The sequence below is a fragment of the Podarcis bocagei genome, assembly GCF_964188305.1.
Source record: "Podarcis bocagei genome assembly, chromosome: 7".
In the NCBI taxonomy this organism is placed as follows: domain Eukaryota; kingdom Metazoa; phylum Chordata; class Lepidosauria; order Squamata; family Lacertidae; genus Podarcis; species Podarcis bocagei.
The window spans coordinates 35,254,009-35,271,327 of NC_138132.1; the positions used below are offsets into that span (position 1 = coordinate 35,254,009).

The following is a 17,319-nucleotide window of genomic DNA, read 5'->3' on the forward strand; positions in this document are numbered from 1 at the left end:
CTTGTACTTTTATCTTGATAACTGCCCTGAGATCTTCGGGTGAAGGGAGGTATATAAATTTAATAATAATAATAATAATAATAATAATAATAATAATAATAATATAAAATAATTTCTAGTCTGATACTCCAACCACAGGAGCACCAGGCAAATGCTCAGTCCCAAGTCTACATCTGAAGTGGGTGGGTTGGAAAACCACCCTACTATTTGTGCACCCCAAACTACCTTCTTACACAGCTGAGTACCTTACATACAAATAGAAGGCGGCACCATTATTTCAATGTTATTTTGATATTTATTTTTTCACATTTTCAGCTATAAAAGTACTGGACTACAGTTATATAAACATGTATAGTACATAAACAGTTTAAACATACAAGACTTGATAATGCACCACTGCAGAAACAAAATTACAAAAGCACTTCATATTTGTTTCTCCCGCCTCCCCGGGAAGAAAAAGACAAAATAAAAATAGCTGCTATAGTGGTGGTCTCTGCAGATTCTCAACTTTGGTTTATTTCTGATCTACCCTGACACAAGTCAAACATCAGAAAGGAGACACCAGAAATTAGGCAGGCAGTGATGGCACTTCAGTACTACTTTCCCTTTAGGGACCCACAGATAAACACGCAGTTCTGATTAGTCTCGTGAGCCCTGGTATGTTAAGAAAGCAATCAGATCAGGTCGTTTCCCTGCATACCACCAAGACCACTTTAATTCTTACACCTTTGGCCCCCTTACTATTTATTATTTATATAACCACTTATATGCCAAAATGGCTTCCAAGTCCAAGTTATAATTTACAGGTCAAATGGGCCCTATCCCAGTCCAAAGCTCCACAGGCACATAGAACTCAAGTTTGGGGAATATGAGTCACTCCATTCCCTGTAATATCAGTTGCAGCTCCGTGCAGGCAGTGGAAATGTGTACACAGAGCTGTGCTGACTGCGTTAAACAGAAGACCCCCAGCACTTGGTGCACACACACATCAGAACTACATGTGCAAAAAACACCTGCTGCCAATGAAGCGCATATGACTTAAGTTATGTGCAAGCTCTTACCTGACCAACTAAGAATGTGGCATCTTTCTTTGAGATGTTCAGGGAAACTTTTTTAAAGAGCTTTGTACTCGAGCTGTAATCATGGCATTAGTCACTCCCTTATCTCTCCCTACCCTTGCTCTGTTCTGTGTAGGATTTTGAAAGCTCGTTGGGAGCACAGAGCAGCTTTTACAAATATTTTCCTTACGAAGCTATATAAAGTAACCTGTAAACTGATGGTGTACTTCTTCCCACAGGAGACAGTTAAAACTATAGTAATAGCCACAGGCATGGATGGTTTTAAAAGAGGATTAGACAAACTCATGCAGCCATGAATGGCTGTGTACCACCTTCCAGGACAGCTTGCCTCTGAATACCAATTGCTGGAAAGCACAAGTGGGGAGAGTTGCTCTTGCACTTGGCTCCTCTCTGTGGGATTTCCACAGGCATCTGGTTGACCGCTGAGAGAACAGGATGTTGGATGCTGGATGGACTTTTGGCCTGATCCAGCAGGGCTCTTCTATGTTGCTGTGTCAGAACATCCACTTACAACAAATCCAAACTGATATGACTGCACTTTCAGAAATTCACACACAATCCATTGTTGCATTGGTCCAATTGATTTCAATAGGATGCCTGCAGAACAGAATCAAGTTAACACAGATGACAGGAAGAGTCATATCACATGCAGCATGTGAGAACATTGAGCTGTCTGCTTGAAATTCAGCCAATATCTTTTCTGTTTACTTACAGTAATTTGTTTTTTGCTTCCATTTAGCTTGCAGTCCTTGATTAAAACTTCATAAATTAAAGGAAGATTTCCCTAAAGAGTCATAATTTCTAATATATGTTTATATTCTTAGATTGGTCCTAATCACAACTTTCATTTGTAAAAAAAAAAAAGTTTAAAAAGGGCTATGGCTATAAAGTTACCATTCACTGTTAACAAAATCAAGCATATGAATTTCTGAAAGGCAGACACCATAAATGCTTAAAAAGCAACTTCCACTGAAATCAATGGGATTTAATTCCAAGTATGAACATTTAGGACAGGAGTAAGATTGCAAGATGAAGAAGTTTACCTAGCAGTACAATGTGCCATTAATATACCAACTGCATATTTATTTAGGGGGAGGGGGAAACTAGGGAAAATACACTTGGGGGGGAGGAAACTCCCTCTGCAAAATTAGTTATGGCAAGCTCAGGTGGCTTTCAATTTCTTCTTTAAGCACCATGAAATTGTCTCTTAGAACTGCAGTATCTCTTTTGCTTGCACACTTTTAATGGAGGGTTCCAAGGACACGTCATGGAACTGAGCTAGAATCACAGCATGTACTACACTTACAAAACACCTGCCACAGATGAGCAAGTCAAGTGCATCATTTTCAATTAAACACAAGATGACACACGGGATCCACTTGAAAACAATTAGAAATCTTATTTTGGCAGTCTCCTAACAGGAATGAGATTGGAATCTGTTCCACTCCAACTCCCATAACACAAAAATGTCAACAGATTCATTCTTTACTCACAAGGTACACAAGAAAACCTCTAAGAATCAAAAGAAGCAGCCTAAAAGGAATCCACATCTCTCAAATCTAGAAGGGTGGTCCATTTCCTCCTAGTTCTGATTATGCACCTCCAGGACGCACTGTGTGAAAAGCCACTCATATCAGTTTTAGCATACAAGCCATTACAAATCTTGGGCATCACAAGTCTTCAGTGGTTTCTAAAGAACTCAAAACAAAGTGATAAGCCGTCCGAATGAGGACAGAAAGGAGCAAGTATCCCAAATGCTCTGAGCTAATGGGTTAAGAATAGCCTTCACCAACCTGAGGCTCTCCAAATGTTGCAATACAGCTAGCCTCTGCCAACACACTGTGCTGTTGTTCAACATCTGGAGGGCACCAGGTTGGCAAAGCCTGAGTTAGGAGCACAAATTGTGTCCCTAACCTGCATTCAATGAACAACTCCATTCGTTAGAGGTTCAAGAGCACCTTCAACTGCTTTGTAAACTCCAGGCTCCCTTGTGCTCAGCTTTGGGGAAAGCCATTGCTAATTTTCAGGGCTGAACCTTTCAAAATGTTTCTCAAGACCAATTTTCTGAAAGATCAGATTACATCCCCCCCTCACTGTGTTTTCCAATAACTATGCAAGTCTCACCTATTCAGAAAGACACCTTACAAAAGTGGTCTCAGGACTTTGCACTTCAGAGCCTTGGTTCTTTTAAGGAAAAAGGGAGCCTATTGTAAATATCTTTTTTTCTTTTTTCTTTTGCTATACAGTTACAACTTTTTTTTAAAAAAAGAAAGATTATTGCTTCTTTCCTTGCCTTGTTTCATCCTGCACAATCTCATGATGATATAAAAATGCTACATTTGTGATATCATAACCCCTTCTACAGTAGTGTTTTATGAACGCACAAGAAAAGTTACCCCTTCATTTCAAGAAGAAGCAGGTGGAAGAAACCTGCATGTTAAAAGTTAATATAATCCATCAAGCATCACAAATTAGACAGAATGCTGTTTGCAAGACAGTCCATATCAGAGCTGCCCAACATAGAACAGGAACATCAGCCTCATTAAGGCAGACCTGTAAGACTGGTGGCCAACCTGAGTGTGCCATTGTCATTCAGGTAAGCAGGTTTAGATATAATCCCAAATCTTTCAAATGACCAAGATGGCTAGGAACTGCCATGTACAGTTATGCACCTTGATTTTAACTGAATTGTTTTGGTATCTTCATTATCTTATGTCTACAGACATTTCACAGTTTTCCAGCCAGTTTAATAGCCTGGAGAAATTCAGCACTAGAAAAGTAAAACAAGTAACCTCACATCCTTCAAGAAGCCAAATCCCTGCCATTCAACAGGAAAAGGGTGGAGCCCAAGATGAAATTTTTAACAAGGAATAGTACTTAAGAGCAATTCATGAGACAGTACAAATGTAGAAACCACAATGATCAACAAATACGACCAACTGACTGTACAAGTAGCAGGAACATATACAGGGGGTGGGTGGGGGGTTTGTAGGACAGCCAGAGCACAGGGGCTATGCCAGAGAAGTCGTATAAGCAGAAGAGCGGCCAGCTACCTTGCTTATTCACATTTTTTACAATAATTGAATGAGTATAGTTATTTGAGAAGGGGGCAATTCACGCCATCTACAATGACCAGAACTCTGGTGTTCTTGTAGCCTTGAGTAGTTTGTTGCTTAAATGAGGGGGGGGGGGGACTGAGGTTCTTGCAATTCCAACAAGCATCTGTATGGCCAGCTCTCAGGCATTTCATGAGATCCTCTTCAGGATTTTATATTTATCCCTCTCACATTTCCCCTCATTGTGAGGGACTTCCTGCTGCTGCCATGTCTGTTCTCCTGGTGCTTAAGAGATATAAGCAGGTACGATTTTGCAAATCCATTAAAGGCACGCAGGCATGCTGGTTTTGTTTTGTTTTTTTCTTAAGGAAAAAAAATAGGCCTGCGCAATGAGAAGAACATCTTCAGTAATTACCTAAATAAATGTTTAACAGATTGTGTGCTGGACCTGTCTCCAGACAGATCAGAAACAAAAATACTCTAATTCATAGGAAGGTATGTCCACTCAGCCCATTATTTTCTATGCTGATTTGTGACAGCAGCAGCAGTTCCTCTCCAGGGTGGGGCCTCAGGCAGTGACTTCTTTTCCTACTGCCTGCTGCTACCTGATCCTTCTAGCTGGTGATGTTGCCAGGATCCTACCTGGGGCTTTCTGTACCACTGAGTTATGGTCCCACTTCAAAACTCGTCAAAAGTATGCGGCTAGTAGTAGATATATGGCCTAACCCTGAAAGGCCTTTTACGGTTCAAGCACTACAAAAAATGGTCAGTGCCTGGTTGAATGGCTCAGACCCTCAAGTAAGTTGCCACAGAAATCTGCATACTGTTTATCTGCTGCCTGACTAGATACCTTCCTCACAAGTTTCTTGAGGATGAACAGAAGTGTCAGTATTTAGTTTTTATAAACATACAGTAAAAAATAAAATACTGTATAAAAAGAGCCATTTCTAGATTTATGTATACACAACTGTTCATTCTTGGATATGCTTTAATGGTGGTGGACTTTTAGCCTTGTTTGCATTGATTAAGTCCTCATCTACATTTCTAAGGTAGAATTAAAAGTCCAGGAAAGAGAGCAGCACCTCAGAATTAAGTTTGAAACCCAGATCCTGAGAGGAGAGGGAGAAACTGGGGGGGGGGGGGGAGAGGCAAGATCACAGGAACATGGAAGATTACTGGCCATAAAGGGACAAAGCCTGGCCTCATATCCAAAGGGTGGAAGAAGGTCTGCAAGGGACATAGCCTCTGCTCAGCCTGGACACACAATTCCTTTCAAAGGTGTAGCGCACAGCACTAACAAGTTAAAAAGACATTTCAGAATTTTAAAAGTCCAGTTGTTCCTACCTGTTCTAGGAAATGGAATTTATTCATATATAAAAAACCCCACAAACTTCACAACTTGGGATAAATATGCAGTTTTCCGGCTGTCAAGATGACAAATCAAATAAGAAAAAGAATTTACATCTCCCCACCCTCTTTCTGCTGCTACATAAGTGCTTCTCGATGGAGATCCTGCTTGTCGTCAGGATCAGGGTCAGCATCATCATCTTCAGGGGGGTCATTTTCATCACCAGATTCCACATAGATGGGCCAATCGTTGTCTGGGTCGCTCTTTTCTTGGCCTTCAGATGAAGGTTCCATCAGACTGAGGTTAATGGGCATTGAATCCTCGTGCGTAGTCGTGACACAAGTGCAGCTGTCGCACAATCCAAAGCGGCGCAAGCCTTGGGACAGGCTGCTTGTAAACGTTCTCCTGCAGCCCTTGCAGATGATTGGCTTGTTTGACCGATGGACCTGGAGCATCGTGACACAAAGCAGGAAGGGTCAGTGGCTGGCACAAGCATGACAGGTTGAACTAGATCTGGCCTTCTGGCCAGGCTCTGCACTCCCCACAGATCAATTTTGACAGGTCAGCAGCCCCAACCACCTATCAAGGTTCAGAAGGGATCTATTTAACTGCTGATCATGGCAAAAGTCCATTTCCAGGGGTGGTTTGAATCCAAACCTCACCTGAAAATGGACAAAGTGGACATGAAAATGGTCGCCACATTCAATGCCAGGTGTGGAGCAGGTGGCTATCAGTTTGGGGAACATCATCTCCTGGACAAAAGTCAGCGCCATGCCAGGCCCAATTATACTGGGGGGTGGGGGCAGAGGTTCCTACAAGTGGTTTGAAGTCTGCTTTTTAAAATTTATTTTTTATTAAAGATTTCTTGGTTTACAAAAGTATGTGCAATGTCTCTATTTTCAAGTTACATTTTCTACAGATCAGTTTCATTTGTTGAGACATTAGTGTTACGTTAGGATGAAAAGGGGGAAAGAGGTGGAGGGGGCCATGGTGCGTGGGGGTGGAGTTGGGTGACGATGTTTCTATTTTACTTAATGGATGTGTGAGGTTTTGTGTCAGCGTTGCTTGTGCGGGTTCTCTTTACTATTCACTTGTGTTCCTTTGGTAGTGAGAGAGGTTGGGGTTGGCCTAGGGTGTGGTTGTTTGTTTGTGATTGGCTGTGGTGAACTTTGTTTTCATGCGTGAGTTGGATGGGTGGGTGTTTTTGAATCAAGTTAGCCAAATTGATTCGTATGCTGTTGGTGGATTCTTGTCATTGTCTTGTTGGACTGTGTATGTAATAAAGAAGGCTTCTTCTATTTGTCCCCGTGTCAGTTTCAGTTTATTGGTTAGTTTTTCTAATAAGGCTGTTTCCCATACTATTTGGTACCATTGGTCCATGCTTACTCCTGACAGGTCTCTCCAGTGTCTGGCTATGATGTTTCTGGCTGCTCAGATTAGGTGCGTTATGAGCTCTTTATGATGTAGTGGGCATTATTATCTTGGAAGATGTTTAATAGGGTGAGTTCTGGGGTGACTTCTAATACTTGCTTAGTTATTTTGCATATTTCTTGTATGGTTGTTGTCCAGAATAGTTGGATTTTGGAACATTCCCACCACATGTGGAGGTATGTCCCTGTGAGGTGCATCCTCTCCAGCATTTTGGTGAGGCTCCTGGGCGTATTAGCACTAGTTGAAGTCTGCTTTTTAAAATCAACGGGTGTTAAGGATTCTGCTGTCAGAGTCCTGGGAGTGACAGCAGCACCAGCCACCCCACAATTTAGCTTCCTCTTTAACTCGCCTCTTGTTGCACATCTCTGACTTACACTCAGAGCATGACTCCGGAGGTGCTCCTGCCGTGTGAAGCGCTTGCCGCATATCTCACATGGGTAGGGCCTCTCGCCCGTGTGCGAACGGATGTGCCGCTTCAGGATCCCTTTCTGTTTGGCCGTGTATGGGCAGAATGGGCACTTGTGCAGCTTGATCGGCACAACCAGCACATCACCTTTGGAAACAGAAGCATTTCAGAGGTGTCAGCTCGCTGTTCTTGAAGTGGGGTCAGAATTTAAAATGCTGGTAACTGAAGAAAAACACATTTTTTTGGTTTAGAATATATGAAGGAGAAAGAGGTTGTTTTGCTGTGTATCACTAGCCATGTCACACACATGCCACACAACACTACTGCTACAGCTGACACAGCATCAGGGTGTGGTGGGAATTCCCTTAGTGCAGCCTTCCTCCAACCTGGTGGCCTTCAGATGTTTTGGACTACAACTTCCATCAACCCCAGCCAGGGAGTTGTAGTCCAAAACAGCTGGAGGGCACTGGGTCAAGAAGAAACTAAGGAAATGTAATCTCCCTGCAAAAGGAGGGATTTTCCCTGCTTTCTTTGGGGGAAATGCATCCAAATTCCACACAGAAACATAGCAACTCTTGTCTTGGGAAAATGCATTTTCATGATTTTTTACTAGCCTACCCAGCTTCAGCATACTACTGCAAACCATTTTTCTGCACATCAACAGCAGAAAATAAATGCTACAAAATTTGCTTTTTATTCATAAGGATGTTTCTGCCTGCTCACCCACGGCTTGATATTTCAAGCTTGTTATAAACACTGTTTATTTCTACCAAAAGTCTGCAGTCCAGCAATTTCCTGCTGCAATTAATTCTATGGGACTTACTTTGGAGTAAACTCGAATAGGATTACTCTATTAACCTTCCAGGAGAGAAATCTTCAAACTGAAAGAAAAAAGGTATTTTACGACCTGAAGCTAGGACATTGGGGAGGGGGGCAGCAGGCTATATATGCCCTCCAACCATGAAGTGATGCCACCTAATTTGACTTTGAATTACTGTTTAGTGTACCATCTAAAATTATTCTCTATATTTGCTAACAAAAAGACCACAATGGAATTCTTAACCTGCTTACAAAAGACCCCTGCATTCCATTTGGTGCTGGAGACAGACCCAGGGAACTGTTTGAGGCTTTTAAAATATATATAAAGGGACAAATAGTAATTGCTTCTTTTTTCCCAACAGCCCTCAGTACCACCTGAAATCTGTTTTGCACCAAGCAAAGTCTCAGCTAATTCAGTCTGGTTAACAGACTTCTGCTCTCGAGTTTAAGACTGTTACGTGCTGTAGATTTGTAGGCTTGCATATTGTACCCTCCTCCTTTTCTCTCCTGCAGCCCCTTGCCCACCCCACCCCTTTTTGCCCAATATCCAGCCCGTTCTGAAAAACTTGCTCGTGATTTTGTGACATTCTGGTTGGCCCTAATGAAAGTGAACTCTTGGTACTGTGCACTGCCAAGGCAATGTTACAAGTCATCAAAACAGGGTGTATGTTTATTCTTTGCTGTCTCTCCCCTACTCCCCCTTGCAGGTATCTACAGTTTCATCCAGAAAGCTATCCACTGCAACAGAGGAATCTCATCCAGCCTCATGTGATCTGATCTCACCTGCATCCTCTCCATACCAGTCATTGTGAATGTCCACCACGGAACTCATGGGCACTCCTGCATCCTCTGGCCTACCCTCAAACCCGCGGACAAAATGGTGGACCACATCGTCCTTCCTCTGGGCTGCACTGTTGCGCAGCAGAGCTTCTAAAAACTGCTTCATGTGATAGTTGTTGCATGCCAGGTCCATGGCCTGGCCACTATGGAGCCCCTCCTCTATCTGCTCAATCGTCAGTGGTGTTGGGTACTGCTGTAGTCGCTCGCCAACTTCTACTTCCACTTCGTCTGCATCAAACTCTACTTTGGGTTCTACCACTTTGGGCAGTGAAGAATTTGTGTCATCTGGAGAGTCACTGCTTACAGGGTCCCGCACTACAAGCTGAATGGGGTGGCAGCTGCAACATTCCCCGCAGGGAGGGTCTCGCTGGCAATCTGGAACCCTCTCTTTCTCCTGCAGAGATGAAACTGACGCTGAGCACTGGCTCTTTGCCCCATACGACGTGCCCTCTCGAGCAGAACTAGAGCTCCCACTGTCTGCCTGATAAAAGGCAGCTTCTCTCTCTATTTTCCTGCATATGTCCAGTGACGACCTGATGTATGTCTTGCAGAAGTTGACAACATCAGTCATCTGCAGGTAACTGGCTGCAGACATAACTTCAATCACGTTTTCCCCACAAAGATCCAACTTCCCTGAATAAAGGAAGTCCAGGATAATTGAGAAGGCCTCTGATGTAACAATGTCCAGGGAAGCAGTGCTGTGTCGGCCACTGTCTTGGATGTAGTGGATCAGCAAAGCTCTGAAGTAACCACTGTTGGCAAACAGAATGTTTTTGTGGGCTTTGAAAATCCTCCCCTCCACAATGATGCTACAGTCACAAAAGAAGTCCCTCTTCCGCTGCTCATTGAGCTCTCCCAAGAGTTTGGTGTAGTAAGATTGCATCTCCATTGCTCCTACAGCAAAGAACTACCTCTTGACTCTGAAAGAAAATGCAGGAACAGAACATTAGCACAGAAATGCCTTTCCTTTCATGCACAGAGATCGAGTCCCTCCCCATCGTAGCATATCTCCCCATCCCTCCAAGGCACACAGAACTGAATCTGGAAAACTTGAGGACCAGAGAAAAATTCCAGCCAGAACAGCTGATGCATATGCTGGCAATAAACCTTTAAAAACCCAGTAATCTGAATACTCCATCTACATTGACCTATATTGAACACATCACCTCAACCAGAAGCCGAGCACACTAGGACGCTTTCAGACTACTGCTATTTTCAGATGAGATTCAATCAAATATTGGCAAATTCAGGAAGTGCATTTGAAGTTGCTCTGGAGCTCTTGAACAACAAACCCACTTTGAACTTTTTGTGTGAAGTGATGAGGAAATCATGTGAGATAACATTTGCTTGATGCAACATCGTCTAATCTCCCCACAGACAAATCAGCATGAGATTGTCTGAAAATGGCTTGACTTAGGAGAATTGTATCCACTCAGGGGTTTGCCAGCATTCATTGCCAATTTACACATTATGCTAAAAGTTGCTTTCAATGATCTATTGATGTGTGGAACTGCCCAATTACAAGTTGGACAACTGGTTCATCTCTAGCTCACTACTGTCTGGTCCAAAAGATGCTCTCCACAGTTGCAGGCAGAAAAATGCATTTCCCAGTCTGGCTATCAACTCCTTCACCATTTAACATATTTTAGGAGCCCTTAAAAAGGTAAAGGTAAAGGGACCCTTGACCATTAGGTCCAGTCGTGGCCGACTCTGGGGTTGCGGCGCTCATCTCGCTTTATTGGCCGAGGGAGCAGGCATACAGCTTCTGGGTCATGTGGCCAGCATGACTAAGCTGCTTCTGGCGAACCAGAGCAGCACACAGAAACGCCGTTTACCCTCCCGCCGGAGCGGTACCTATTTATCTACTTGCACTCTGACGTGCTTTCAAACTGCTAGGTTGGCAGGAGCAGGGACCGAGCAATGGGAGCTCACCCCATCGCGGGGATTCGAACCGCTGACCTCCTGATCAGCAAGCCCTAGGTTCTGTGGTTTAACCCACAGTGCCTGCCACAAAAGGCAGATAGGCCTGAATCTGAACATCAAATTCATCGGGGGGCGGGGTTAAGCAGCCAGCTGGTGTACAAGGATTATAGGACTTATTTGTCCATATATGAGTTCTTAAAATGCACAAGTGGAATGGAGAAGTAAAGAGAAAAACCTGTGCTTTTTAATGGGATATCTAATCACTGTGCCTGAAGGAGCGGAGAAAGTGGGAACAGGAATGCAGCTTCTCTCGCTACATTCCTCTTGCGAAAGTCCAAAACTATGCAAGGTCACCCTTCTACAGAGAGGGCATTAGGACCCAAGCAGACTCTTCTTCCTCCTCAACCATGTGGCTTGTGTAGCATAACCCTCCAGGGGAAGCCAGTCAGTCCTAGGAACAAAGAATTTTCAGCACAGCCAGCAAGGAAAACACACACTAAAAACTGGAGCATGGGGAGATCACTCAGCCTTTTCACCCCTGAAATACTTGCATGCTTTTGTCAGTTCTGGGCTACCACATCTCCTTCAGCCCCCCTCACCTCCACTTCTCCAGTCTAACTCTCCTTAATAATCTTCTCCAGAATCTCACTTTCCACATTTTTTTTGCCATAACTATTCCAAACCTATTTTCCTTCACAAATTGGCTGCAGACAGAAGAAAACAGTCCTCACTACAGAGGTTAAGAATAAATGGCAGGGGGGGGGGATCACATTTATTGTGTTACTGACACAATGGTAGCCTTCTTTCTTTGCTATTACTAGAATAAAAATGAGAGAAACACAGTTGGGATGAGGCACCCATTTTGCAGGCAAGAGAATCAAGGCATGCAACTATAAATTCCTTTTGAGATTATAGATGAGTTTCATCCCTGAAACCACCACATTAGTGTTGCTGCAGTCAGTACAGTGGTACCTTGGTTGTCCAATGGCTTGGCTCCCAAACAAATCGGCTCCCAAACACCACAAACCTGGAAGTAACTGTTCTGGTTTGTGAACATTTTTTGGAAGCCAAACATCCAATGCGGCTTCCGATTGAGCGCAGGAAGCTCCTGCAGACAATCAGAAACCGCACCTTGGTTTTTGAACAGTTCCAGGAGTCCAATGGACTCCCAGAATGGATTAAGTTTGACAACCAAGGTACCACTGTACAGGGGTGTATGGGATATTAGGGGTGGGGCAATACCTCAGCTTGGGGACACATCGTGCTTTTCTAGGGTGGTTTGTCCCTACCCTGAACTCAGCTCTCAGCTATGGCTCCTAGAAACTGTCAGCATGTGACAACAGCCACTACCTGGGAACAGCTTCCACTGGCCAACTAAACCAGGTGATGGTAGCTGATGGGCCTCAAACCCTCCATGAGATATGGACTTCCCTGTATGTGAAGACAGGCTTTGGAGGATTGAGCAAACAAGACCAATACTGGGTCCAACAGTCAAGAAGGTGGTTTCTGCATAAGCTGTAGAGGGAAGCCAGGGAAAGATGGGAGAAGGAAATTCTGATCTTAAACCTCCACTGCCTTGCAGGATATTTTTGGGAGAAGGACTAAACCCTACACAAATCCAGAGATCAGTCCCTAAGTTGGATGGCACCTTATATGCCTCCTTCTGGCAAGTCCTGCAATCAAGCTGGTGCCAATTGTTTTCCTCTGGACATCAGTTAGGCTCAGAGGTGGAGGGGTTATTGTTGTCTGGGCTGCCCAGGTCCTCCATACACATTGCCCAGGCTTGCGCCCCAGGGAGGTCACTTAAGTGCTGCTAACACAGTGGTTTGACTTCACCCCCAGAGGAGCACTCCTTCGTCCCTTGAGACAAATGGATGCCAACAAAGTCAGTACATAGAATAAGATCTCATTTTCTTCTAAATTTGAGAGCATGCAAGTGGGGACTGCAACATGTGTTGGCAAGAAGGTAGCCTTGACAATCCAGGGGACCAAACTTATCACACTATCCCAGGCATAGGCAAACTCGGCCTTACAGATGTTTTGAGACTACAATTCCCATCATCCCTGACCACGGGTCCTGTTAGCTAGGGATGGTGGGAGTTGTAGTCCCAAAACATCTGGAGGGCCAAGTTTGCCTATGCCTACACTATCCTCTGTCCCACCCTCACTGTGTGCAAACAGTGAGGGGATGGAATGGGACCCTTTTACGAAAAATGCCAATACAGCCACAGACCAAACCAAAATGATGAATACAGAACACACTTTTGGAAATGCAAGGACTTAAAAGAAGTAAAATAAAGAGCCCCAAAGCATGTACAGTGGTACCTCGGGTTACATACGCTTCAGGTTACAGACTCCGCTAACCCAGAAATAGTACCTCAGGTTAAGAACTTTGCTTCAGGATGAGAACAGAAATCGTGCTCTGGCAGCGCGGCAGTGGCAGGAGGCCCCATTAACTAAAGTGGTGCTTCAGGTTAAGAACAGTTTCAGGTTAAGAACGGACCTCTGGAACGAATTAATTACTTAATCTGAGGTACCACTGTACAGAGTGCATTCCCCTTACCACCAGGGTACCCACAAGCTGCCCACACATATTTGTTCCTAGAAATTTAGCACTAGAGAATTCCCTTCATAGGCAACACAAGATCACAGCTCTGTAAAGCTCAGGGACACCAAGTCCAGCACTTTGAGGCTGGATCTTTCAACCTGCAAAATAAGTGCCATCCAGCTCCCACTTCAAATGTCTCAAATTGGTCCAGTGCCACTAAGCAATAGGGACAGTGCCTCTGAGCTTGTACAGATTGCCCTTCCCTACTGAGCACCCAGAATCTGCCTACAGTGGGAAATTCCAGGTCACCGCACACATGCTTGCCACAGAGTCTCAGCCCCAGCGGGTCTCCTTTTAAGTAGCAAGTCCCAAAGACACACATGAAAGCACACTCTTCAGCGTCATTCAAGACTCAGCCCTGGCAACTGTTTTCGATATAAGATCTCAACCTTGGAGCATAGGACGTAAGAGCAGTCAGGGTACCGGGTGCTTCCACTACCTCTCCCAGAACTACAAGGACAAGGAGGAAATGTGCAATTCTCATACAAAGCTGGCTCCAACGTCTTTCTAGCACTGCCAACTTTCCCCACCCCTTTTTTGCTCCGTTACCCCAGCAAACAGCACCTTTGCCTGGAGACACACACACACGCTCACAGGTGACAAAAAGGTTTCTCTCTCTGCTATTACAGCCTTCACCTCCTACTGATTTCTACAGAAGATGAAATATCACAGGTACAGGAGAAGCTGAGGATAGGCTTCTTGGGCCAATGCTTCCCCCCCTCCCCATTTAGCTTGTAATGGGGGGAAATGGGAGGGGGGAGAAGAGGCGGGTACCACCCAGGTCCAGCAGTCTCCGGAGGAGGGGAAGGGCAGTGGCCCTTTCTGGCAGCGCCCACCTATGCTCACGCACGGCTAGCCAGGAAAGGCTTCCTCCTCTTCCCCCTCAATGCAAAGGCGGAGCAGCGTCACCAAAAACCGCAGCAGCAGCCGCTTCCATTCTCTCTGTACTGCTCACCTTCCAGCCGGTCCCTTGCCTTGCACGGCTCTACCTAGCCTGACACACACACACACATAGACACACGCTTCGCAGGAGCCGCCCAAACTCCCGGAGCATCGCCAGCCGCCAATCGCAGCTTCAGCCGCGAGCGAAAGAAGGCGGAGCTGGCCCAGCATGTTCAGCTGCGCCTGTGCGGCGGTTTCATCGCCCCCTACCCTTCCCCTCCCAGAGAGCATGCGCCGTGCCCATGGCCTGATGGGGATTGTAGTTCCCTCATCTTGAGGAGCTGTGATAAAGCGGGCGCGGGCTGGGTTAGTGTCAATGGGAAGAAAATATTTCTGTGTATTGCTTGCTTTGGTTATTATATCTCCATAATCGTGAACCTCTAAGCTGCTAGCAAAATCGGGGACAACTGGGGCCACTCCGCTTTTCTTAATGGGGCCAAAGGGGTCTTACAAGGAGGATGGAAGTCTACCCAGCAAGCCAGAAGAAATTCCTTTATAGTTCGTTATTAGACATTTTCATTACATAGAAATAACATGATAGGTGCATTAGTATGTATGTTATTTCTATCACGAATTACTTCCTTTGAAGCATCTTGGAGAAATTTCACAATACCATAAAAAAAATCCATAAAACAGTTAAAACAACTGCATGTACAAAAATAGTTAAAATCATTTACATTATAATGAGTAATAAATTAATCGCCTTCTAAACCGCCATCTCGAGGTGAGTTTACACATTAGATATTTAAAAGCACAAGAACAACAAATACATTTAAAACAAGACTCGCAGTACATTTATCCAGCTAGGGAAAGCCCATCGGAACAAAAATGCCTTCAGTTGTTTCTGGAAAGTGCAGATAGTGGGTGCCTGGCAGAACTGGACAGGTATGCTCTTCCACAAAACAGTCAGCCACACAAAAGCCCTGTTCCGAGTTACTGTGGAAGGGGCTTTCAAGTTTTTTGGAACGTGCAGTTTAAACTCTCCAGCAGACCATGGTGGCCTGTTGGATGCAAAATAGACAGCCTCTCAAGTAACCTGGTTCTCAGCTATGTGGGGACCTAAATGTTAGCATCCCAGTTTGAACTTTGTTTGGTAACAGACTGGCAGCAAGTGCAAATCCCAGAAGCAGGGTGCTGCTATATGTTGGTGGTAGTTTCCCCGCTACAAGCAACCTAGCCGCCACATTCTGCACCAGTTGCACCCTCTGGACCAACCCCAAGAGTCATATTAAAAGAATTACAAATATAAAAACAATTTCAAATCCGGTATGGATACTGGCTGAAATAATCATCTCCACTCAGAAGGGTTGTTGAAAGAGACCCTCACTGAAGATAAGAGCAGGGCAACATGACCAATTTCCAATTTTCTGAGTTAATAGATAAAAACTCCCTGTTATTAATGCATAAGAGGTCTCGAATAGCTATTTGTTGTAGCGTTTATGATCAAACAGCAGCTAGGTATTGTACTTCTGCCCAGTGTCCACTCAATCCTCAGAGGTTCAAAGGATGAAGAGGCACTTCTGGAATAAAACTGAAATGTTTATTTAATTACACTCTCTCTAAATTTCGGGCTTGGTAGTTTCACGTTAGGCACAAAACACCAGAGTTCATCAAGTCACCCACACCTCTATTTGCCCCATATGCTTTCCATGGTTTATTGCTGAATCAGAACAAGTGGCAAGGTCAGTGCTTTTTTTCTGGGGGGACACGAGTATGCATACCCTTAAACATTTTGTAAATCTAAGTTTGGCCTCATTGAGAGGCAGTATTTCAATATGAGTAGGAAAATGAGAGTACCCCTAAACATTTTTTAGAAGAAAAAAAAGCACTGGGCAAGGTAGGCTTTTCCCATCTGCTCAGCCCATTCTAGGATTTAATATTCCCTGAAGGACTCAAAACTGGGTTGCCCAGTTAACCGAACTCAGATAGTTCAAATCCCAACTGCCCACACTGACAGTCACTGTCTATCCTCACATATAGTCTCTCTCTCATACACATGGAGAGTCCCTACCTGATGGTTAAACTGTCACCTCACTTAAATTCCCCCCCCCCTGTTCGGATTGAGTGGTGGTCCTACCAGCTTACTACACTAGTCTCTGGGTCTCCTGGAGACCTGGGTCTCCCAGGGCCTGTCCATCACAGAGGCAAGTCTTCAACAGATTCCAACAAAACAGTAGAGATGGCGCCCATCTGATATGTAAAGGGATTAAGTTCCAAAGGGTAGGAGGTGCCACCACACTAGAAGCCCAATTCTGACATCACACAAAATGAGCCTTTGTTGAGGTGATATCAGTAGGGTGCCCTCTCCCGCAAGTACAATAGTTGGTAAGGTATTCAAGGGAGGTGATAATATTTTAGGTAACCTGGTCCCAGGTTGTAGAGGGCTTTGTATACCACTAGCACCTTGAATGTTGCCCAGTGGCTAATTGGCAGCCAAGGGCTTGAACATGTGGCCTTCTGAATGAGAAGAATGTACTTACTGCTGAGTTATGACCCTTCCCTATAGCAAGCTTCAAGGCTGATAAAATATTTGAACAAAGCCAAATTAAGAGATAAATATACCTGTTGCTGTTGTTGTTTAGTCGTTTAGTCGTGTCCAACTCTTCATGACCCCATGGACCAGAGCACGCCAGGCACTCCTGTCTTCCACTGCCTCCCGCAGCTTGGTCAAACTCATGTTGGTAGCTTCGAAAACACTGTCCAACCATCTCGTCCTCTGTCATCCCCTTCTCCTTGTGCCCTCCATCTTTCCCAACATCAGGGTCTTTTCCAGGGAGTCTTCTCTTCTCATGAGGTGGCCAAAGTATTGGAGTCTCAGCTTCAGGATCTGTCCTTCCAGTGAGCACTCAGGGCTGATTTCCTTAAGA

At 44.6% G+C, this 17,319-nt stretch overlaps 1 protein-coding gene across 3 annotated transcripts; it reads right to left on the bottom strand.

The window, feature by feature from the left end:
- Nucleotides 1-272: 272 nt before the first annotated feature.
- Nucleotides 273-14,584, bottom strand: ZBTB8B (zinc finger and BTB domain containing 8B). Of its 3 annotated transcripts, XM_081203920.1 has the most exons (5): nucleotides 14,347-14,544; nucleotides 8,923-9,899; nucleotides 7,289-7,467; nucleotides 5,608-5,929; nucleotides 273-1,676 (listed from the first exon to the last, which is right to left on the bottom strand). In XM_081203920.1, the coding sequence occupies exons 2-4, from the start codon at nucleotides 9,866-9,868 to the stop codon at nucleotides 5,621-5,623; spliced, it is 1,434 nt and encodes a 477-aa protein (XP_081060046.1). In that variant the 5' UTR covers nucleotides 9,869-9,899; nucleotides 14,347-14,544; the 3' UTR covers nucleotides 273-1,676; nucleotides 5,608-5,620. The 3 variants fall into 3 exon arrangements, with proteins under 3 accessions (XP_081060046.1, XP_081060045.1, XP_081060044.1); XM_081203919.1 differs by having other exon boundaries at nucleotides 273-5,929; nucleotides 14,466-14,584; XM_081203918.1 differs by having other exon boundaries at nucleotides 273-5,929; nucleotides 14,347-14,543.
- Between the last annotated feature and the right edge of the window lie 2,735 nt (nucleotides 14,585-17,319).